General features: G+C 36.0%; 5 protein-coding genes across 12 annotated transcripts; 1 reads left to right on the top strand and 4 right to left on the bottom strand.

Moving 5' to 3' along the window:
* Positions 1 to 1053: 1053 nt before the first annotated feature.
* LOC105640201 (hypothetical protein) lies at positions 1054 to 4334 on the bottom strand. Of its 7 annotated transcripts, none has more exons than XR_016322809.1 (6): positions 3863 to 4334; positions 3226 to 3396; positions 3043 to 3135; positions 2743 to 2862; positions 2204 to 2647; positions 1054 to 2006 (listed from the first exon to the last, which is right to left on the bottom strand). XR_016322809.1 is itself a non-coding variant. In XM_089726566.1 (5 exons), exons 1-5 carry the CDS (start codon positions 4034 to 4036, stop codon positions 2516 to 2518), a joined length of 690 nt encoding a protein of 229 aa, XP_089582692.1. In that variant the 5' UTR covers positions 4037 to 4334; the 3' UTR covers positions 2104 to 2515. The 7 variants fall into 7 exon arrangements, 4 of the variants coding, with proteins under 4 accessions (XP_089582692.1, XP_037496329.1, XP_012079842.1 ...); XR_005178588.2 differs by having other exon boundaries at positions 2204 to 2331; positions 3863 to 4330; XR_016322810.1 differs by lacking the exon at positions 1054 to 2006 and having other exon boundaries at positions 2104 to 2328; positions 2420 to 2647.
* Positions 4335 to 5141: 807 nt separating this feature from the next.
* On the bottom strand, positions 5142 to 7636 carry EMB3141 (Pentatricopeptide repeat (PPR-like) superfamily protein). The gene has a single exon (XM_012224449.4). It carries the CDS (start codon positions 7402 to 7404, stop codon positions 5290 to 5292), a length of 2115 nt encoding a protein of 704 aa, XP_012079839.1. The 5' UTR covers positions 7405 to 7636; the 3' UTR covers positions 5142 to 5289.
* Positions 7637 to 7729: 93 nt separating this feature from the next.
* Positions 7730 to 11068, top strand: LOC105640199 (snurportin-1 protein). 2 transcript variants are annotated; one of them, XR_001047160.4, is made up of 7 exons: positions 7730 to 8240; positions 8304 to 8490; positions 8604 to 8854; positions 9450 to 9564; positions 9702 to 9794; positions 9905 to 10044; positions 10597 to 11068. XR_001047160.4 is itself a non-coding variant. In XM_012224448.4 (7 exons), the coding sequence occupies exons 1-7, from the start codon at positions 7867 to 7869 to the stop codon at positions 10711 to 10713; spliced, it is 1281 nt and encodes a 426-aa protein (XP_012079838.1). In that variant the 5' UTR covers positions 7730 to 7866; the 3' UTR covers positions 10714 to 11068. The 2 variants fall into 2 exon arrangements, 1 of the variants encoding a protein (XP_012079838.1); XM_012224448.4 differs by having other exon boundaries at positions 9901 to 10044.
* A 73-nt stretch (positions 11069 to 11141) lies between these two features.
* LOC105640198 (putative inactive purple acid phosphatase 27) lies at positions 11142 to 18625 on the bottom strand. Its single transcript, XM_012224447.4, has 12 exons — positions 18216 to 18625; positions 17810 to 17901; positions 14667 to 14733; positions 14466 to 14588; positions 14170 to 14262; positions 13672 to 13801; positions 13422 to 13503; positions 13187 to 13319; positions 12595 to 12800; positions 12326 to 12451; positions 11770 to 12079; positions 11142 to 11557 (listed from the first exon to the last, which is right to left on the bottom strand). The coding sequence occupies exons 1-12, from the start codon at positions 18408 to 18410 to the stop codon at positions 11252 to 11254; spliced, it is 1863 nt and encodes a 620-aa protein (XP_012079837.1). The 5' UTR covers positions 18411 to 18625; the 3' UTR covers positions 11142 to 11251.
* A 1068-nt stretch (positions 18626 to 19693) lies between these two features.
* LOC105640197 (uncharacterized) lies at positions 19694 to 24138 on the bottom strand (the record flags this gene model as incomplete). Its single annotated transcript, XM_089726961.1, is given in 11 exon segments — positions 19694 to 20410; positions 20836 to 20904; positions 20991 to 21098; positions 21208 to 21300; positions 21470 to 21553; positions 21676 to 21752; positions 22112 to 22185; positions 22451 to 22564; positions 23205 to 23284; positions 23423 to 23515; positions 24023 to 24138. Coding segments are annotated over 11 exon segments (1367 nt in total), but the record flags the coding sequence as incomplete, so codon positions are not given.

Genomic DNA, 24138 nt, shown 5'->3' with positions numbered 1-24138 from the left:
ACGGAGTGATGGTGAAATTGACCTAGTCTAGTCTTTGGATGACAAGAACATGGAATTGCTCGTTCTTAGGTCTTGAATTTGTAGCATTTTGGGGAATTCTGTGAGTCCTGATTGTAATGATTATTCCTCTCCGTAGATCCCTAATTTCGTTGTGGAAACACAATTAGAAGGTTCTAATTCAATTAGGTATTAAATGGGAAAAACATTTGACGATATAGATTAGCATAGGCTCCATTTTCTAATACCAAATATAATTATTCACACTTAATAGTCTCTTTCATTACTTCCAAAATCATATATAATTTAGTTGGTTTTCCTCTTTTCACATCTCTTCCATTTCTTTCAATTATTCCTAAGATGTTGAAGATGTCAAATTTCATTCAGTGAATGCTTTCTGACTTGGTTCACTCACTATTTACATTTAAGAAAATTTTGTTATTTTCACAAATACGTAAATTACATTTTTCTTAAATAATCTGTAATTTTTGCAGGGAGCACTTATTTTGTAAATTAAAAATTCAATTTAATTATATATTTATGTATATGAACAAATATTTTAGTTTACAATAGATCTAAAAAAATTTTTTAGGGATCAACATATAAGAAAACACTATAAAAAAGATTTAATTTCAATTTTTTAAGAGGTAATATTAATTTAGAAAAAATTGTTTATATAAGGATTTGAGCCTTCTTTTGTCAACAAATATTGGCTGAAGTTAGTTAATAAACTATCTTCATTTTATCTATAATTTGTAATTAGCTTTGAAACAAGCGTTAGAATTTAATTAATCACCTATCTAAATCAATATGTAAGGCTGTTTTTATTTCAGTAAAATCATTATTACGCATAAATACTAAGTCGTTGGTTAGGAAGTTGCAATAACTAATAATTGATGCGTGTAAGATGTGCCATTGTCAACCCAACCTCCCACAAAAGCTGACCATTTTCCTACAAAAAGGACAAAAGTCACAAAACCAAAGAGCAAGATTTGCTCATCCAACCAAAAAAATCACCGTTGGTACTTGGAAACTAAAGCATGATGGAACGGAGGAGAAGATAGAACGCTGCTTCATTTGTCAATTCAAATTCCATACCTAACACGGTGGACGGAATTTGGATTCACACTTCATTATAACATACTGTACACATAAGACTCTTTGTTTGTTTTCTTTTGCAAGTCCATGATTTCGTGAGTACATTTTATTTACTAGTGGACCATATGGGCTAACTAAATAAAACTCAAACCATACACAATTAGGGTTTGGTTCAAGAAACCTAAAAATTTGGGAAAGTTAGACATCTTTGAATATTAGGGTTGTTGGCTAACCAATCTGCTCCAAACCAAATAAACGTCAAAAACTTATAAAAAATTATTAATAATATGGGATTTGTAAAATAATAAATCAATACTTGAGTCTTGAATTGAAGGTGTCCGTGTTGCCCATCGCTTTGATAGCAACTACTGCACCAATGTTGTTAGAGTTAATTGCTAAGCCTATAAATAATATGACATAAATAAATTTATAAAAAAAATTTAAATGATTATGTATCTGAATGAACCCTTACTACAATCATATAAAACTTGAGTCTCCAAATAAGGTAATATCGTCAGTGCAGCTATTCAGTGAACAACAAGAAGCAATTATAGTAACAAATAAATCATGGAGCTACCTGGAATATGCTAGACATGATTTTCTGAGATAGCATCGATCTTAGTATCTAACTCTGATAAAGATTGCATCAAAATGCCTATGGAGACTCTCATATGGTTTCACTTATTTAGCTTCCAGATAAAATATGGTCATGCATGCTCTTTCACTTTCATAGTAACTCCAACAAAATGATATTGCATAATACTATATTAATCAAAGAATTTATTATTTTTTTCGAAAACAAGCATCTTCTTTTTCCTTACCTCACTTGACCACCATACTACCACAGTCATCATTGCATCAGCGCCACAGATGTTTGGCATCTTTAAGCTTTTATAGAGAAAATGAAAAACCTGCAGATGTTAGTAAGAAAGCATTGTCAAATGGCAAATGGTGCCCATCATTTCTCACCTCAATGCTTTCGCTTTCACACTCTTCTGCCAATGTATATTTTGGTATACCAACATGTGCCATGCATTTGCAATTCATTTTCAAATATGATTCCACATAGGTTTTGTAGTATACACTAAAAGCCAAGTGACTTCCTAACCTTGAACAAAGACACGATTGCATAATTATCATACACAATTACTCATGAATTTTCATTACAGCAGATGCTTCAACCAGCTAACAGAACCAAATTTCACCAAGCTGACATCTTCATCATATCAGATCCTGCTTCACAAATTACATATATTATATTGTTAATTACAAGGCTGCATATAGGAAAAAAGAATCTTAAAAGTTTTACTGGTTTAAATAAAACCTTTCAGAGTCACAGTCTGGATGTTGTGGCCCCAGTAACCAAACAAATGCAAAGCAAAATTTTTGCATCTCTATATGATCCAGCTAATTTTAATAACTACAAAAGTGTACCATTGAATCTTGAAGCAAAATAGATTTCAAATCCGAACCACACCATAACATTTTGAGGCCTATAGGTAACTACTAAACTAAGCTGTTGGTCTTGTGTTATAAATGCATGTTCGATGTGCTATCCTGCCAAGAAAAGAATTTAACAAGACATAAACAACTAGTCTAAACAGGGGGGAAAAGAAAGAATTGGTAATGTTTATGCGTAGTACTTACCATGTCAGATAACTGGTCTCTTATGCAGTACATAGACTTTACCATCGTTTCTAAAGTATCTTTAGCCAATTGGAACTTTACTTCAAATTCTCCTGAGTGAGATGGAGCATCATTTTGAAGCTGCAAAAAGAGCGTTCAAAATTAATATGTGCATAAGAACACATTGCTACCATTTTGTATGCCGCTTTTGATTCAGGATTTGATGATAACTGTTAAACTTGGCTCAAATTTCGTCCAAAACAGAATCAAATTCTAGGAAAGTTCCTTAGCTATTAAAAGTAAAGATGGTTGGTCAGACACCTTTAAGTTTATCACAGCCATGGGTTCTGTCACTTCTGCTGTATCCTTATTTGCCATATTCCATGTCATTGCCTTCAAACGGGGTAAAATAACCTGAACAAGAATTATTTGAGAGTATTCAGATACTTGTGTCTCACCAATAGAGGTAAACGTGGCTGTGTTTATAACAACATAATACGAGACCTGATCCTTGAATACATCCTCCCTCCATTCTTTATGAAACTTTTGCAACAGAATGGTTAACAGTCTTTGCAATTCAGGCAGAACCTCATTGGGAAATAGCTTTTGAATCTCATCTTTGCTTATATTCTCATAAACACACCTTCGGATCAACATGCGAAGGCAAACCAAGAGCTACACAACACACAGAAAGTTAGAAAATTGAACTTTAACAACTCAATATGAACAAAAAAAGGAGAAGATGTTAGTAGCTGATTAAAGAAAACTAAAAGTGACAAACCTACATGTACAAACATTTTTGAATAACAAAGACAAAGCATAAGTCTGACCAGGAAATAATGAGATACCAGCAAAAAATCAAAACAGATTCTGAAACCCAAGTTATATATTGAATCCAATGAAAGACTTACTGACTTGCAGCAACTACACCATACCAATTAACCAAATTAAACATTGCCATTACCATTCCCATTATCCATACAACTGTATATTAATAATTTCTTTCTTTTACAGTAAGATAGGTACTAAGGCCAATTTTAAATCGCAGAAACTGTCATTAACATAATCAACTAAAGGTACCCACTTAAAATCAGTAGAACATAAATTTGTATAAATTGGGGAAGGAAGATTAAATACGTACAGGGTCAAGGTCGGCATCGTTTTGGAGCTGTAGCATCTCGCAGATGACATGGCGGTCGGCCGCATCGAGACCGGTTTTTCGGGTTCTCCAGAGAGCTTGAAGTATATATTCCACCGATTCCTTTGAGTTTGCTCTCACTAATAGCGGCAAATGACCCCAAAATGTATGTTCCATGGATACAACTAATCACCTCCTTTATCAACTAAAAAAAAAAAGAAAATAATATCTATCTACTGCAAATAATGGAAGCCTTCTATAATTCTATCTCTTGCCCTAATTAGCTGCAACTCCACGAAACCAATACTCTTTCAATTTTCACTCCCTCGCTTTTCCTCTTGATGCAGGAGGAAGTAGGAGGGATACAGGCGCCACGTCACACGCCTAGTTGTTGCTTGTTGCCGCTCTCTGCACATACGCTGCCGTTTTGTGTTCTGTTTTGCGGGATTTTTTTTTTTTTTTTAACTCCTTCGTCCTCATCCTTCTATTTTCGGAATTATTGATGCCCAACTTCATTCTATTTAGTTAATAAAGATAATCCATATTACATTGTTGTTATCATTTAGCCAAATTATAGTCAAACATTTGATTAGACAGGGTTCCTTTTGATGATTAGTGGTTGAGATTTTAATTTTATTTATGTTAAAATTTAACTAATAATAATGTATTCCTTCCATCACAAGATATAAGTCGTTTTGAGTATTTTAAGGAATAATAAATAATATTTTTTCAATATTATTCTTATTTATAATAAATATAATAAATACTTTTACAAGTAATTATTGATTTTGAGAATAATAATTGTTCAAATTATCTTTGGCTTTGTTATAATCCTTATATAAAGACCTTTAAGAATTTATATTTTAGGACATGTAGAGTAGTACTTTAATTATAACACATTTATTGACAAAGCAGTATATTAAATGAGAGCAAAATAATGAGATTTAAATATTATTCACTTTTGAAAAAGGAAATAGGATGATAATCTGAGACGCATGAAAAAGAAAAAAAGCACAAAAATTATTGAAAACGCCACTACATAGCTCCATAGTTGATTTATGTATTTGTCAGAAATTTTGCATTCAATCTTGCAAATAGACTATTGAAAGAAAAGTTAAAAATGCGTGTGTGTATATATATATATATATATATATATATATTATGTACTTTCTTGTGTAAAATAAAAGTTAAAACATTGAGTTATGGAAACTGAGTTTTGACAATATTACTGAAATTTTCTCTGGAAATGTGAGGCTCCGAGTTCATATAGAAGAACAAGTGATTGAAGAACTTTTTACTTCCTATTTATTACCTGAAAAAAATTACAATAACAACTTGTGCTTGCATCATTATATCTAGAGGAGAAAACAATAGAATAATTAATGCATAAAATTTTTTTGACAGTTCTACCGCTCAATATTTTTCTATTATCACCAATAGTCCCCGCAAGAGCAACTCCCATCTTTGAAATGATGGAATCTACTGGAATCCTTGACCACAATGTCCTTCTTAGTAACCATACTTATCAACTTAATTGCTTTGTGACAGTCACTACAAAGCCGGTGGCCCTGAACAACTTGCAAGGGTGCCCAATATGGAGTTTTGATCAACCCAAAAGCAATTGCCAGTTTCTCACTATGGTATGACAAAACTCGCTGTTCTTGCTCATCAATATCAGGAAGCAGAGTTTTCTTCTCAGGAACATAACCGTGCTTAGATATTTCTTTCATCAAGTCATCAACTTTTTGATAGATCTCCTTTATTTGGGGATGGTGTTTATCTCCAAAATGGAAAACATGTGGCTGTCTCAGAACTTCAATCCAGCTGCACGCTGGAAGCATTCTCAAACCCTTTCTTCTTAAAGTCTGGACGACAGCAGCGGCTTCCTTTAACTTGCCTGAACTGTTGTATATATTCAAAAGCACAATATAGTTATTAAGCTTTCCTGGCTCCATTCCATAAAGTTTCTCAGCTGCAAATTTTCCAAGCTCCAAGTTCTCATGTATCCGACAAGCTGTTAATAGTGCAGCCCACATATTTGCTGTGGGCTTGAACGGAGCACCTCTTATCAATGCAAAGGCTTCATCTAAGAGGCCCTCTCTACCTAACAACTCAATCATACATGCATAGTGCATGGCCCGGGGGTTTACCTTGTAATCCCTACCCATAGCTTGAAAAAATTCCCACCCTCTCTCTGATAAACCAGAATAGGTACAAGCTGTTAAAACAGCAAGAAAAGTGACATGGTTCGGTCTCATCCTTTCTTGAAGCATCTGCTCAAACAACTCAATTGCCTCAGCTCCCTGACCATGGTTACCATATCCAGCAATCAAGGCATTCCAGGAGATGACATTCTTGCAAGGCATCTTGTCAAAAACATGTCTTGCATGTTCTATTCTCCCCCATTTGCTATAAAAGTCAACAAGTGCTGTGTTTGCCACAATATCCGTTCCAAAACCATGACGAATTAGAGCAGCATGGGCTTGCTTAGCATACTCCAAAGAAGCTAATCTTGCACATATTCTCACTATTATAGAAAATGTAAAATGGTCCATTCTAACACCAGAATCACGCATATCATAACACAAGTCCAAAGCTTCCTCACTATAGCCATGGAGTGCATAACCCGTAATGATAGTATTCCATCCTACAGTAGTTTTCTCCGGCATTTCATTAAAGACGCAATGAGCATCCTCGATGCTCCCACACTTACTATACATATCAATCAGGGCACAAGAAACAAATATGTCACTGTCCACCCCAACCTTCAAAGTGCATGAATGCAACTGTCTACCTATAGAAATCAATCCCAATCCAGCAGCCGCTTGTATCATGGTAGCAAAAGTCCGGGACTCGGCATCAGAAAACTCCTCCCACATAAATAGAAACAACCTAAATGCTTCCCTATAATCCCTTATGTCTACCAGCCCAGCTATTATAGTGTTCCACGATACCAAATTCCTCTCAGGCATTTCATCAAACCATTTACGTGCATCGATGATCATCCCACATTTAACATGCATAAGCAGTACTCTGTTACTCATGTACTGATCAGGTTCAAAACCATTACTCGTCATGTAATTGAATACTCTCTTCACTCCTGATATGGATCTTAATCCTATACACGCACTGACTAAAGCATCGTATGTACTGCTTTCCACATCAAATCCACCATTAAGCTCAAAGATCTCAAACAACTCAAGTGCATCTCTATACCTCCCATAAAGAACTAACTTCTCTATTTGACTACAGAGTCTCCTGCTGGGTCTTTTGATTTGGGTATCTCGCGATCTGGCAACTTCTACTTCAATGTCAACTTTAGACGGCTTTGGCTTAGGGCGTGGATGTAGCCCCTGATCCAGTGAACAACACCGGATCTTAGTGAATGGACTTCTCCATTTAATTCTATCGAATGAAAAACGATATAAAGAAAATAAAATTTTCTGTTCAAAACTCTTATGCTCCGAGACTGAGAAAGGAAGGCTACTATTATTCTGAATTTGGTCGAATAATATATTCTGGTAACGCAACAGTGGAATCTCCATTTTCAAAAATTAAATCCAAAGGCAAAATCAAAACTAAATCACTGAACACCGTAAAATCAGAAAAACACGTATCGGAGGCAACGACAGAGTGATTATAAGGGGAGACCTTTGAGTTCGGAGATCACAAGGAGAGAACTGTTCAATGACTCTATTGTTCATAGTTTGTGGGTGTATGTTAATATGTGTCTGAAAGGACTAGCACAACACCAAACATCGAAACATCCGCCTTTGATTTGAGTAGTTGTGGTAGTTAAAATTACAACCGTGGCGGCCAGATTTTTCAACGAACTCATCTCCCAAACGGCGCGTTTCGATTCTCACTGCACTTTCAGTTCCTTTCTTGTCCTCTGGTTTAAACGATGTCGTTTATATCTAAAAATAAGTTTCAAAAGTAAACCGCCCCGTAAAAAATTTTGAAACGATTATAGAACGAAAATTTGCAGAATAGGGGCGTTCAAGGAAATGGCACCGCACGATCTCCGCCGTCCGTTCAAGAGGCCGGCTCTCTCCGACCAACAGAGGCGGAGGGACTTGACTTTACAGCGGCAAGCTCAAAGCCGCCGAGATGCTCAACAACAAGCCCGGTGCTTAGCCTCTACCGTTCTAGGCCTCGAATCGCAGAACATACAACCTGAACAGGAGCTGGATATTGAAATTGAACCCGAACCGTTACCCGATCTCCATCCTGAACAAGAAGAATCCGGAGCTCCGTCAAAGGATCTCGACATCCGTGATGCATCGAAGCTGAAAGGAGTGGAGGCTCGCAAGTGGTTCGCGAGGCAGTTAATGCTACCAGAGTGGATGATTGACGTCCCCGATTGCTTGACCCAGGACTGGTAAGTTATCTCTATCTTAATCCTTTCCTTCTATCTTTTTAGTGATTGCTTTGCTTCCTTCAGGTATGTGTTCGCCAGGCCAGCTGGAAAAAGATGCTTCGTTGTTTCCTCTAATGGAACAACAGTTAGTAGGCAAAGGAATGGCTGTATCTTACATCGATTCCCATCTGCTTTACCAAATGGAGCGAAGAGAAGAGATGTGTCAGGGCCTTCTCAATCATACTGTATACTGGACTGCATATTCCATGAGGTACAGAATTCTTATAACCGATCATAGATTCTGCATTTCTTTCTCTTTAGTATTAATCAATTAATTCTTCTTCTTTTCTTTTTTTGGCTGTGTTATGTGGATTGCATTTGCAGCCTGATCAAACCTACTATGTGATAGACATGGTCTGCTGGAGAGGTTACTCCCTTTATGACTGCACTGCTGAGTTCAGATTTTTTTGGTTGAACTCGAAACTTGGAGAGACTGGGGCTTGTAATCCTCCTTCTTTTTACCATAAATATAGATTCAGTACAGTTCCCATATACAATTGCGACCAAATTGGTCTATGGTCTACATATACAGGAGCAGTTCCTTATGTTAAGGATGGTTTATTGTTCTATAACAAGTAAGGCCTTTTGGAACTATAATTTTTGTAGTGTTTTTGTATCCTCTTGTTGTTATTCTCTGGAATAGATCCTGTTTTCGTTGCAGTGGACTCTTTTTATTTGTGGTGCTTCACATGGGCTGAGCTTCCTGCCAGTATTTTAAGGGTGAACACGTATGCTGTTTTCATTAAAGCAGGCGTGACACCTGCTCCAATGCCAGCAGGTGCCCATATTTCGGCTTTTAGTTCTGTGCCCACCTTACATTAAGAACTTGGCCCTACGTGTTTCAAAGAAGGCAAATATTGTTTCCAGATTATAGAACTTTTTAATGCCTAGGTTTGGAGTTCAGAGGAGACTTCTTGTTTTTGGTTAATGTTTTTTTCTATTTGGAGTTGATTTGTGCCCTATCAGAAATTGCCAAGCATGTTACCATCCTATGAAAAATATGGATTAGTTCTTGTAAGAAACGCTTGTAATTTAGTTTTCTCTGCCAAATGGGTTTGATACGTCATGCATGGTTTAGCTGTAACAAACTTTTTTATTGTACATTGTTGAACAGTTACAGTTAATGTCATAAAAGATTCTGTGTTATTGATCACTTTGATTCTCTGTCAGGCATGCACACTATCAAACAGGAAATACCCCACTAGCATTAGTCTGGAAAGATGAGAAATGTAGTCAGTATGTCATCGACACAGATAGTAAAGGGCAGGTTCCAAGCCAACAACAGGTGTTTACAGCTACCTGCTTCAGATTTCAGAGACCTATTTTCTTGTGCTTGTTAAATCCTTTTTCCCCTTTTCTTTTAGTTGTGGATTCTTTTTTGGGACTTAGGACAGGTTGGTGCCAATATTGTTGATATGACAGGTAGTTTTGGAGCTGCAAGATGATGGAAAATTGATTACATCAGATGATCGTCCTGTGACATTTGGCTGCTTGAAATTGGATTTTGTTCAAGAGGTTTTGGTTTATGCGACACTACTTTCTATATTTTTATATTTTAAACTTGCTCTGTTTCCTCTCCTTTTCTCTCTTAAGATGATAATTTCAATTTTAAACTTTTTAGACAGGGCTTCATTCAGGAATTCTTCTACGTTTTGCTATTAGTGAAGGAGGGTTGAGTATCGTTGATGGAAAGCTTGAGAAAGCTGATTTACTTTTTCTTGGAAAGGTCAATAGGGCACGTGCTTTTGCAGACAGTTACTCCAAGGTTAGTAGGAAAATACATAATCGATACTGCACAATGAAATCTGCTTTAATCCTAGGTGATCATTATATTGCGCACTATATACAGCAGAAGCATTTATATTCTATGAGGGCTGGCGTTTATACTAATAACTAATAAGTCTGCCTATTGCTTCACAGGGCTTTTATTTGTTGACTCATCAATTAATGAATTGAAATTAAAAAAAAATGCAAAATAGCCTACTAAATAGCATTGTTCAATTCCTGTGTGGCATGTGATCTTCAAGTATGCTTTCTCGTTAGATATAGTATATATAACCCTTATAGTGTGTTTACAATTTGGTTAATATGACATGATAAAGTTAACTGACGATTTAGTTTCGGTCTCATTTTCTCCTGTTTTGTCTCTTGGAGAGCTGCTCTCGAGATATAGGAAGGATAATATATCCAATTGTCTGTTCATGCTTGCTTGGCTAATTTTATGCACTTTTATGCAATAGTCATGGTTCCAATTCCATATATGGGCGTAGCTAGTAGCTTGATTGACTTATACTGTCACCGAAATTTACACTTGCAGGTTATATTCCAGCACATGGTTCGGCATTCTCCTTTAAAATTTGATGATCTACTAGCATCTATTTCCTCATCAGACAATCAACAAAACAAACCTTGTGATGTTGAAATGGGTGGTTGATGATGATTTGTTAGTGATGAGATGTCTCGCTCCTTAGTTATTTTTCAGAAGGTTTCTGTCAGTCACTTTCAAGGCATCAATCTATCAGCAATCATGTTCAGAAAAAGAAAAAAAAAAAATGTTCCTTTCACTTTTATAATTAGAATTGGAGCTAGTTGCTAGAATGTATCTAGTTTACAACTTATATGTAACCGTAATACCCAACCTATTATAAGCCAAAAGAGCTTTTTGCAATATTTTTGTACATGGGTTTGGATTATGTTGTCTTTATTCGATTTGTAGCCTACGTGAAACTCAGGCGTGTATTTCGTAATGTAAGATATCTCTTAACTACAGCATGGCTTATTTTTTTCAATGAGTTTCAACTCTTGGCCTCTGAAAATCCCTAACCTAATAACTATGTCTTTGAATCATTGCCAGTAGATAAATGACAGGGAAGAAGTTTCAAATAGGCTTTATTATTAGAGAATTCATAAATTACAAGCTAATCACAAAGGAATACTTCAGGAATTTGGACATTTAGCACCAGGATATGAGATCAAGATGCAGCAGTGGTTGCTTGACAACTATCATGCACACAGGTCAACACATCCCTGTAGTCCCTTGAAATGGTGAAAGAATCGTACACCTTCCCATCGCGGCTTTTCTTGTACTCAAAGAGCAGGGATGAGTGATTGAATGCTGTCAATTTAACAAATCCAAAGTCAAAATCTCTGTAAAGACTCCATTTAAGCGGAGCATCACTGAACTTCGATAAATGGCTTCCTCCCCCGCCTGCGACAACATGAATTGTTCCATTCATTGTGCCTGAATAATGACTCTTTTCTGTGGTTACACATTGATTCTACAACACAAGCATAAACAGTAATGTATTAGAGAAATCAAGCATTAAAAGGGAGACATAAAATAAAACCTATGTGGGACTTGCAGACCACTTAATCCATCGCATACATCATAGAAATAAAAACAAATCCTTAAAAGCTTATGTGAGAACGATACATCCAAAAATTAATGTCATAAAAAAGTTAATATGGTATTAATTGCCATTCTGTGTACCTGGTAAATCGGGCATGTCCTTTCATAGTTGTGTACATGTCCATAAAATGCAATGTCTACTCTGTACTTCTGCCAAAGCTTCTGCAAGCTTTCCCTCCCCATGGGCTCTTCAAAAGAGCCCTCTATGCCGTACCAGTAGTCAGAGGAATACCCAAGGACACGATGGGCAGCAAAGATTAACCAAGGCTGCTTTCGTCTGTCTACAGATGCAAGGCATTGCTCAATGAACTTATACTGTTCTGATCCTTCTCTCCAGTCATGCTCAGAGTCAGCTATACAGAAATGAAACATGCCGTAATCAGTTGAGTACCTGCATATTCATGAACTTCATCAAAATAACGCTAGATAAATGTAACTGGATATTGGATTTGCTTTCTCAAATAACAAACTGTGGATGTTTAGCACAGAGGGAGCTCCATTCAAATGTAATAATACTATTTACATGCTTAAACAAATATAATATAAGTGCGAAACCTTCCCTCCTCAAATTATCAAATAAGTATTAAGAAAAAGAAATTGAGAAAGAAAGAAACTACTCGAGGGAACTTCAACCCACCAAAATTTAGCTCTGTTTTCTGCAGGAACATAAAACATGGTCTCTGCAAGCACACCGCATTCCCCGCCCGAATCTGTAGTGTCATAGAAGGATCCCGTGTTTGGCCAGTCACGTTCATGATTGCCACTGCAGGAGTAAGCAGAATGAATATGCTTCAAGAAGAATCATGAAGTAGTTGTAAATACATATTAGAAAGCTCCCGACAATAATTCATCAGCAGAATTTATGTCAATATGAATAAAAGGAACTTTGATATTGCTGTCACAAACCTTGCAATCATATATGGCACAGTTGATGCAATGGGCTCTACTTGTGCCGTAAATTGGTCCCACTGCGAAATGTATCCATTTGAATATGTTATATCTCCTATATGGAATACTATGTCAATGTCATTCAAGTCTTCCACAAGTCGGTCTGTGGTATTGAGAGAACCTGGCTGGTAATTACTGTACTCATTTGAACCATCTCGCTCTGCCTGAAAGATAATTGTTGGGTGTAAATCTCTTTCCACGAACATGAATATAAGAAAATGTTTACCAATATCCAAGTTAAAAATAATGAAAATTTGAGGTAAGCATGGACAGGTTCCCTTCCTAACATTAAATACTAAGTGTTGGTCTAAGGAGACCCTCATTTAACTTAGAATACTAGTCTTAACACAGGAAAAATGTTAAGCGGAATAATAGATAAAGATGGAATGTTCTTTATGTCTGATTAACTGCACAAAAGGGAAAACTATGAAGAACATGTATAAGTTCATAATATGTATACGGAAATAAGCATCTTGACCAACAAGAGAGGGAAAAACATTTCCATCAATATCAGTAAAAAGACAGCTTATTATGGATTTTCCAAGCCTACCTTCCCCATGTCCCCAAATATTATGACACGCTGTAATGAGTCTTGTCCAGGAAACGGTGATGATTTGAATGAATACAACTTACTCCAAACATAAGAACCATTAAATAGGATATGACCCAACCGGTATGAGTACCTGAAAATTATTATTGCATCCTAAATGTTTTTTCTAAGATTTTGAACGGAAAGAGAAAATGAATTTCCAAGAAGAATAAAAAGAACAAATAAAGAGTATCACATAGTGTTTGGCCATAAATTTTTCAAGAAACTTGTATGTATGAATCCAGGATCACGCCAGCCAACTGTGCGTGCTGGTGAACCTGCAAGGTAGCAAGGTAATATTATACATTATCAGTTGTAAATGCATTTCACACCTAGAATGGAGCATTCGAAAGATGGACCTTGAATGAAATCATATGGAATTAACGTGCACAGCATAATTAAAATATTGAAAATTGGCCATCAAGAGTAGATGAAATGAATTATACCACACATGCTATTTTGATTGAATGTCAATGTTCCAGCAGGTGAGCGCGCTAGAGTTGCCCCCCTTAAACCCCATGCAACAAATGGGACAGCTTCATCTATGTTGTAGCCGCTAGTCCAAGTTATGGTCATCTGTGCAACATGCCAACATGTTAAATGTTATTTGAATTACTGGATACGATAGTTTTTCAGCCAACCAGCCGAAGACATACTAACTTACAAACATTCAAAATCAATTATTGGAAGCATTCGCACACTAAATAGGGAATCATATTTCCAGGTTTACAAAATTAAGGAAAAAATCTATAGGAAAAAGAACAAAGATCAAAAGTCAATATCATAAAAATTATGTTTTCCTATAAAATAAAGTAGAAATTGCAGAAAAGATAAAATTTTTCACTATGCACTACATGATCCAAAATGGGTTAATGTGAAACTCGACTGAAAAAATCTTGGAAATATAATTTGGCAGATTATTGATTTAAAGAAAAGCAACTCACCTCATCCCAAGATTTTCCTTGAGCAAGACGGGGATATAGTGGCGCTTTAGGATTGATGAACGATATGGAATTTGAAACTGCAACCAGTTTTGGCTGCAAGAAGCCAATTGTGAAATATCTAACCTTGACAATAACAATAATATTTGATACAACTCAATTATTGGTAGGATATAAGGGGCCAAACCTGATGTACCCAGATGATTCACGTATGCATGTACAAAGATTTATGGGAAGTAACAACACAAATTAGATAGAAATTTTGTTTTGGAATCAAACTAATCAAAAGACACACTCACATTTGCCAATCCTCCTGAAAATAAAGCAAAGGAGAAATCTGCCCGCTGATTTATCAACTGAAACTTCAAGGTACTTTGGCCAGTCTTTGTGTACTGTGAATTGGAATCTGTTGCATACTTGTACTGGAACAAGGATATCAAAGGCAACAGAAATTACGATTTAGTTTTTAGGTCAACAAACACAAATCATATTGGGCATACCTTTATTGGGGCTGAACAGATAAATGGAGTTTGCTCTTTGGGGTCATTTAATGGACATGTGGATCCGCTGCCATATCAAAACATAAACTTTCTGATTTATGAAACAATAAATACGGAAAATTTCCTAGACAATGCAATTATCAACCACCACCGGAAAAGTTCAGTTAACAATCACCACAAAAATTGAGTTCTACGAAAATGCCAAAGTTGATGATTTCTGTTCTGTTAAATAACATTCTGAATGCAAACAGCTAGGAAGTTAATGTCAAAGTATGCAGCTGCCACCATTTTCTTTCTTCAAGAATGGCTGCCACCGCTTGACATTAATTTGTGCAGCAATTTGCACAGTTGAATTTTTTGTCTATAAAAGGCTACTCCCCTCATTTGTAAATACATAGCGCAGATTAGCAAACGAGAGAGTGAGAGCAACTGTGAGAGAGAGCAATTGTAAGAGAGAAACATAGAGAGATTATCCAAGAAGAAAAATAAAGCCTAATTTTTTGGGTATTCTTTGAGAGAGAGTTGTGAGTGTATGTAAATACTTTATTTATTTTTCTCCTATAAAAAATATGTGGCAGTCCGGAGACGTAAGCAAGATTGAGCGAACTCCGTTATCAAATTATGTATGTTATTTTCTTTTGCTCCCTCATAAATCTGACTTATTGGGGATTTTGCGTAATTTTTTCCTAAAAACTGGTATCAGAGCCGGTCAGATAGTGGTACCGAATTCGTGGATATACTTTGAAAACAAATATACCACGACGATAAGAGAATTGGAAAGACGTTGTAGAATCAACTTAGTGGTGAATAGTAAAATAGTAACTCAAAGTTGGTTTTGAGCAGTACTATTGGCGTCACTGTTGCTGAATACTATTCACGCATAGTACTATTTACGTATACTGTTACTATTCACAGCTACTATTTATGTATACTAACAATCAAGGCGGAGTCAGACTCGAGTGGGAGCAATGGCTGCAGATGAAGGAAAGTCGAAAATTGAAAAATTCAACGGTGCAGATTTTGGCTTTTGGAAAATGCAGATAGAGGATTATCTGTATCAGAAAGGTCTTTTCAAACCTCTCTCTGGAACGAAGCCAGAGGCTATGAAGGAAGAAGATTAGAATCTTCTAGACAGACAAGCACTCGGGGTCATTCGTTTAACGCTCTCCCGCAATGTTGCCTTCAACATAGTAAAAGAAAAGACCACGGCAAGTCTTATGGCGGCTCTTTCCAGTATGTACGAGAAGCCATCGGCCTCAAACAAAGTTCACTTGATGAGGCGGTTATTCAATCTACGAATGACGGAAAGCGTATCGGTGGCCCAACATCTCAATGAACTCAATATAGTGACAATCCAATTGAGTTCAGTTGGAATTGAATTCGATGAAGAGATACGAGCATTGATACTTTTGTCTTCCCTACTAGAAAGTTGGAATGCTTCTGTCACAGCTGTGAGTAACTCGTCCGGAAGCAATAAGTTAAAATTTTACGATGTTCGTGACCTGGTTCTCAATGAAGAGATCCGATGGAGAGAGTTAGGTGAACCTTCAACTTCTTCAATCTTGCATATAGAATCAAGAGGAAGAAATTCAAACAGAGGGAATGGATGCGGTAGATCGAACTACCGAGGCAAATCAAAGGACAAAAGGTCCAAATCCAGGAATCCCAGCAATTTCAATAGCACAAAGACCATCGAATGTTGAAATTGTGGAAAAACTGGGCACTACAAAAATCAATGCAAGAATGCACCTAAGAACCAGGAGGGGAAGGTGGAGGCAACACCTCAGGAGAAGATGATGCACTTATATGCTCTTTGGAGAGCAAGCAGGAGTCTTGGGTTTTAGACTCCGGTGCGTCATTCCATGCAACTTCACAAAAAGAACTTCTTGAAAGATATGCTCCCGGAAACTTTGGAAAAGTATACCTTGGTAATGACCAACCATGTAATATTGTTGGTAAAGGAGTAGTGAAGATTAAGTTGAATGGGTCTATATGGGAGTTGAAGGATGTCAGGCATATTCCTAACCTGAGAAAGAACTTAATCTCAGTGTGCTAGTTGGCCAGCGACGGCTACACAATAACCTTCCATGGCAATAATTGGAAGACTACAAAGGGTGCAATGATGGTTGCTCGTGGCAATAAGAGTGGTACTCTTTACAGCACAGGAGGAGCAAGCTATTCCATTGTTGTTGCAGCAGATAGTGAAATTCCCAATCTATGGCATCAGAGGCTTGGCCATATGAGTAAGAAAGGAATGAAGGTTCTACACTCACAAGGAAAACTATCAGGTCTTCAGTCAATTGAAATTGAAATGTGTGAAGACTGTATATTTGGAAAGCAGAGAAGAGTCAGCTGACCGTGCCAGACACGCCTCATCAAGTTCAAAAAGTTCTGTTATGAGCATGGAATATGAAGACACCAGATTCAAAAAGTTCTGTTATGAGCATGGAATCAAGATGGAGAGAACTGTGCCAGACACACCTCAACACAATGGTGTAGCTGACCACATGAATCGAACGTTGACAGAAAGAGCCAGAAGCTTACGTGTACAATCAGACTTACCAAAGCAGTTCTGGGCAAAAGCAGTCAACATAGCAGCTTACTTGATCAACCGAGGTCCATCGGTACCATTGGAGCACAAAATACCAGAAGAGGTATGGAGTGGAAAAGAAGTAAAACTCTCACACCTAAGAGTTTTCGGTTGTGTAGCAATGGCTGCCACCGCTTGACATTAATTTGTGCAGCAATTTGCACAATTGAATTTTTTGCCTATAAAAGGCTACTCCCCCCATTTGTAAATACATAGCGCAGATTAGCAAATGAGAAAGTGAGAGCAATTGTGAGAGAGAGCAATAGTAATTGTGAGAGAGAGCAATAGTAAGAGAGAAAAATAGAGAGATTATCCAATAAGGAAAATTAAACCTAATTTTTTGGGTATTCTTGGATGGAGGGTTGGGATTGTATGTAAACACTTTATTTATTTTATTTTTCTCCTGTGGTAGTCCGGAGACGTAGGCAAGATTGGCCGAACTCCGTTATCAAATTGTGTGTGTTATTTTCTTTTGCTCCCTTACAAATCTGACTTATCGGGGATTTTGTGTAATTTTTCCCTAACTGTTAATATGAGCACAGATGGGCATTACTTGAATTTAGCAGGAGAGAAAACTCCAACCCAATCATCTGCAGTTGGTTCAGGATGCACAATATCCACTGTTACCCATTGAGTGTCTTCACCCTGCAGTTGTATAAACAATATAAAAGTCCAGTTTATGCCCCCATTAAATAACACAAAATCATGATCATTGCACAAAATTATGTGTAGGTTCCCATACTTAAATGTGAAGAAAAATCCAACAAAAGAAACTAAAATCCATTTTGATCATTCGTGGATTTTTCATTTTATCATATTTATTTACAAGGTGTTTAGCATTAAGTTAAGGAAACAGTTAAATTGCATTAAAAGCAAATTTGAGCCAAGTTTCCACTTTAATTAAAATAAAATATAAATCTATAAACAAAGCAAAATAGGGGAAATGAAGTAGAACTTACCTTCAAGCCAAGAAGAAAAGGGGAAGCTTTAATTGAAGCTGAGTCGCGAAGAGCAAGGACAGTTTTTTGAATGACTATTTGAGAGAGCGGTTGCTCAGCGAACCCATTAATGTGACCAAAAACAGAGCTAAAGTTCGCAAAACAGAGCAACAACACAATTTTCAACAATTTTGGGAACTGGAAGTTACTTTCCATGGTTGTTTTCTTGGGTTCTAGCTTATAAAACGTCCAAAACCCAAAAAGCACTCAGATTTAAATTTGGTTCGATCAGATTTCTACCGTCGATGACCTCAATTTTCGTCCGCTAATGGTTTTAGAGAACACCAGCGAAATGATTCTTTCCCTCTATTATATTTTTCAGAGACTATTTATATGCAGGGAAGGAAGACGTCGATAATTTAGTGGCTACATTTAGCTCTTTTAACAGTCTTTTATTTATTTTTACATCAAAATATTCTCCAAAAAACACCAATAATTCTTGAAAAAAATTGTTTCCCGTTAAATAAATATAATTTTTGGGAATGAGCTAAATAGAACGAGATGTAAATTTAAAAGAAAAATATGACTTCTAGTGCAAATTTTAATTTTTGTACAGAAAATAATAGGACGTGATAGGCGGAAAAAACCTGAAAATGAAAGGACACGTGGTTTTGATTTACAAGAATGTTAGGGAATATTCCTTTTTTTATTCTAAATAAAATTCATTCCATTTCAGCACGATACAGGGGCAGCCAAAATCTAATTTTTAGAATCAGAACCGTCAGTTTGAACCGGTGAAAACCATAAGGAACAAATCGAAATCGACAGTTCAGTTCTGATGAGAATCGTCCAGAACAGGCTAAGACCATCCTCAACCGATCCGAATCGGTCAGATAACTGGCCGAAACTATTAATTTTAGAACCGGAACTAAAATCAAAATTTTTTGGTTTCAAACTATATCTAGAATCATTAATTTTCGATTCGATTTTGATTTTAAAAAAATTGGAACCGGAACCGACGGTACCGGCCTTGGCCACGTCTAACTCGATACCCCAAAAGTGTTGTAGTATTTTATTTTGTTAATTGACTTTGAGATCGCCGCTGATGACCACGATGGATCATGTCCTAAATTATTTATCATTTTAAAAACACTAAATTTATTTTTAAAAAATTTATCATTATATTTGTTAAACACCTTAATTTTAGTGGTAGATTATTGAAAGGTGAAATATTTAACCAAATTAAGAAATATATTATTAAAATTTTTGGTGATTTCATCTATTTGTATAGAAGTGTAGTCAATTGCATTAGATTGTACTTTTGTTGTTTTACTAATGGAATAAGGTAAACTTCATGAATGCTCCAATAAAATAAATACACTGCATTTTAATCAAGTATTTAAAAAAAAAAAAAAAAAAGATACATTCCACCTTCATTTTAATTTTCCTTTCTTGATTTTGTTTCTCTATTTGACGATTTTTAAATGCGGAGGCATATGTTAAAAAAAATGCAAGCATGCTATACTGACGTAGAAATGAACTTAACCCCTTACAGTTGTACTAACTAGGTTATACAAGGACAACAGGTACCTTTTCAACCCCAAAAATTAAAATGAATAATTAAACAGACAAAGGCAGTAACAACAAAAGTGTCAAAATTGCCTCTGCCCCTGTATCAGTGGCTTTTAAGTCATCTTATAAATTAATTCTGTAATGAACTGCAGATTCCATAAATTCTGGAATCTAGGCAGAAATGTTTACCTGGTTTTCTTGGCTTTGGCCAATTTCTTCTTTCTTTTCTTTACAGCTTTTGGGACCTTAGTCTTTCTAGCTTCTCTCTTCTCTTCTTTGACTTTCTTCTTATTTGCTTTTCTTGCGGCTTTTTTGTCAACAGGACCATTTTTCTCAACTTCAGATGAGGAATCACTGTCATCTGACTCGCTCAAGTTCTCATCTTCATCTTCATCTGTCTCATCCTCAGATTCACCCTCATGAGAATTAGACTGACCATCTTTGTTGACAGAAGAGTCTTCTACATGGTTCAAATCCTCTTCCTTGTGATCTTTTTGGGCTGTAGAAGATTGAACTTTAGAAAGAGCCTCCTTTAGTCCTGTAATCGTTTGATAGTACATATCTCCCGTATCCTTGCCGCTTGTTATCCGTATTACATCCTCCTCCACATTCTTGACATGATCCAATGTCTTCGGAATATATGACTGTAGCACCAACATAATAATAATAATAATAATAATAAAAGAAGCAATTCGCAAAATTATCATTCATCCTAAATATTCTTGTCCATTGTAAAATTCAACTTTATATATTTCATGAATGGTATGATGGCATATTTCAACTTCAACACTTTGAATCATGGAAATCATTATAATTTCTGGTTCTCCTAAAACCAAAAAGGAGATCTAAAGATTGAACAAGTTGTCAAATCCCTAGCCCTGCAATTTTGGAACTGAGAATGCAGAAGGAAATGGTTCCTTATCTGAAATAATATGACGAACAATTTTTGTCACATCATAAAACTTCTTTTCATTTAGGTTCCATTGTAAGCATTTGAATAATACAATTAAGAAATAACTAATCCTGAGGTGTCTCACAAGTGAAATAAAATGACAACCAAATTCATTACCTGCACAAAAACGGAGTCCGCGATTTCGTCTTCTGCAGTTAATTCTCTTGCCAAAATTTTTTGTTGAACCTGGCATAAAGTATCAGTACTCAGAAGAAGGATCTCATTAACGTACGTACTCTAGGAAAATCTGAACCACAAGTCAGGCAGCAAACCTCTTCCAAATAACTATCAACAGTATCATCAGTAATGGTTGGATCAACTATGAAGTCAAATAGCTCCCGTATAGTCATAACAGCAACACCATTTTTCTTGAAAAAGTCCTGCATGTCACCCATGCTTGATTAACTTGCCTTGTTTTCCTTTTTTCCCCCTTCTAAAAATAAAATTTAAAAGCAAATAGTAACCGTCCATCCAGTAGAAAGAACTTACAGAAACATGAACACAATCTTCACGTAAAAAATCAAGGGCATGGGGATGATCAAGATCAACTGCTTGAGAGACATCAATTATATACAAGTGACCCTAAAACAGGAACAATGCAGATTAAATATCACAGTTAAACATGTGACCAATACATATTCTCTAGCCAACAACTCTTCTTCAAGGAGTTATAATATCTTTAAAATTCTCTTTTGGAATGCATAAAAAAACAAGCATGTATCTGGCTTGTAAAGAAGCAACAGAAAATCACCTCAAAATAGAGTATGTTATATTCACTGAGGTCTCCATGCACTAGTTTGCACTTCTGATATAAAGTCCGCATTGCAATAATCATCTGACAAAGACATGAAAAGATGGTATTACAGACAATAAAATGCAAATGATAAACCCTATCTTCTGATATTTAGAATTAAAAACAAATGAAATGAAAAAAATAAAAGAAAAATCTGGGCACACCTCTACATAACTTTCTCGTAACTTGTCCAACGATAAGGCAGCATCCTTAAGACGAGGTGCAGCCCAACCAGCCTTTCCTATAACAAAGATTCCCACCCAAAAGAGAAGCTCAAAAACATAGCAAACTGTAAACTCTTCATTGAATAAGAAATGAAATACAAATAAAAGGAGAGAGAATATGCAGTGAACCAATATCCTTAAAATAACAAGTGGAGGGCAGTTGGCCTAAAAGAGGGTTTTCTAATGACTTGACAAGTCTATATGTTAGAACAATATCATTGGCAGCAGACGCTAAAACCAATTGTTCATGTCAATGATAGTTAGCAAGATTGCTTTTTCCTACATGATCTACTTGAAAACATCTAACAAACTAAATTCTTCCATGCAAAAGGAACAACTGCATCCACCACTCTACACGTGAAACAGAGCACAATACCTATGAATTCCATGACCAGAACATGAAGTCTCAAAAGATATGGAGTAGGACACCTAATTCCCGATGCCTTCAGCCTGCAACATACAATAACAAAAGTCACGTAATAGTACAGACAGTAAAATTGTATGCTAATATATCACATTTAAGTATATTAATTTTTTCATGTTCTTCCTCCAGTAGATTATGCAAAACAAACACCAAGTCTTAAGTTACAAAAATCAGGTTTCCGCCCATATAAAAATAAGAGATCACAAATAGATGGTTTTAAGGACAAAAGTAAACATTACATTGCCATTAAAAAATTACATGCAAATTACACCGATGTAATGTTGGTTTTACCTCATAAGATTCCTCATTTCTTTTTCCGCCCATGTCTTCACCATTTTCCTAGGATTGTGCTTGCAGTATCCATATCTAAAACGATAGTCACCTTGTACATACCGATCTCGGTCCCTGTAGTTTTCGTAAGAAAAGCATTAAATTGCATGAATGATAAATATGCAGGCAACATAATCTGCAAAAAGATGGAACCTAATTGTATGTAAATTTTTAAGAAAGAAAAAGTAACAAACGAGATTCAGCTGGGAAAAAAAACAATTAGGGAAACAAGCAAGGATAAGCAATAAATTTATCTACAGCACAGCATGGAGCACCTAATTCAGTCATGTCAGACCCCCATCAACATCTCGATCCCGATCATGGAAGCCATTTTTATGAAAGAACTACAGGTTCTACAAAAGATTGAACCCAACACCTAGGCAAATATTCAAGAAGAATCTCCATCAATGTGCTCCTTATATCAACATTTTAAAGCTCAATCATAGAAGCCAATTAGAGATTGAAGGTTACGAAACTAGAAGCTAAAAATCAGTACAGTAATTGCAAACTGCATAAAACGTTGTGCAACGGCATGGACTGATGAAGAAATATAGCCAAAAATCTGATAATCAGCAAGGATAGGTTAACTTTTCCCTCCTTTCTTCACACAAGAAGAATAATTTTAGGTGAAATATAACTGTTTATATTTCAAAAATGAAACCTTTACAGCTACAACAATTTCTTTCTTAGGCAACTAAAACACCAATTGACTTACTTGAAAACCAGAACTGAAGTTTTGTACACTTTTATTGCAAGTTCCTGGCCATCAGATTTTGTTGCATGATACACATTTGCCTATTAAGAAGCAAATTAAAAGTTCAAAGATTGGATACCAAAGATGCTGACTTCATATTAACCAATATTGGAACAAATGTAACTTGTAGCAACAAAATACTCGTGGATTATCGAACTACCAAGTTGGTAATGAAGTACCTCTTTTCCAGTTGAAATGCAGCCGTTAATATCATGAAATACACCCCGATTCAGCATTTTGAACAGAACCATGCGAGTTCGAGGATCAATAGCCTACAATCAACATAACGATTAAAGAATTATATACTTTGCAAGAACAAAAAGTCAACTGGTGAGAACTCAAGCTAAAAAAGGCCTGCAGAATAACATCATGAAAAGAGGTATAGCAAAGTATCACGCATCATATGGGAATAACCACTGCCAAGCTGTAAATCAGATGAAACAATGAAGGGTATAAATTTTTTTTTAAAAAAATGACCTTTTAGCGTTTGGCATCATGGCTTAGTAGTTGTTGTTGTTGTAATGACATTTCAGTAAACAAGTACAAAACCAACACCGTGTTGTTGTTTTAATGACATTTCAGTAAACAAGTACAAAACCAACACTATGTATTTTACAGATGAGCACTCCTCTCACAAACAGGGCAAATTTGAAACTTTATATCCTTCTTTCTTTTTTTTTCCCCCATATTCCAAGACGTGAACAAATAAATGAATGCATTCCAAGACGTGAACAAATAAATGAATGCATAAGTTATATTTGGAATTTAGTTATATTAACCTGCTCAACAGTTGCACGATCTGCTTTCTCGGTGGTTTTAGTTTTACCAATAGCCATGTCTCGAACACTTTCACGAATTGCAGTTGTTACAGAATTGGACATGCCAACATTCAACC

The sequence above is a fragment of the Jatropha curcas genome, chromosome 10 (genome assembly GCF_041381405.1).
Source record: "Jatropha curcas cultivar XTBG-Jc1 chromosome 10, XTBG_Jcur_1.0, whole genome shotgun sequence".
Lineage (NCBI taxonomy): Eukaryota > Viridiplantae > Streptophyta > Magnoliopsida > Malpighiales > Euphorbiaceae > Jatropha > Jatropha curcas.
The sequence above is the reverse complement of the archived record's forward strand: the minus strand, read 5'-3'. Positions and strand labels throughout refer to the sequence as shown.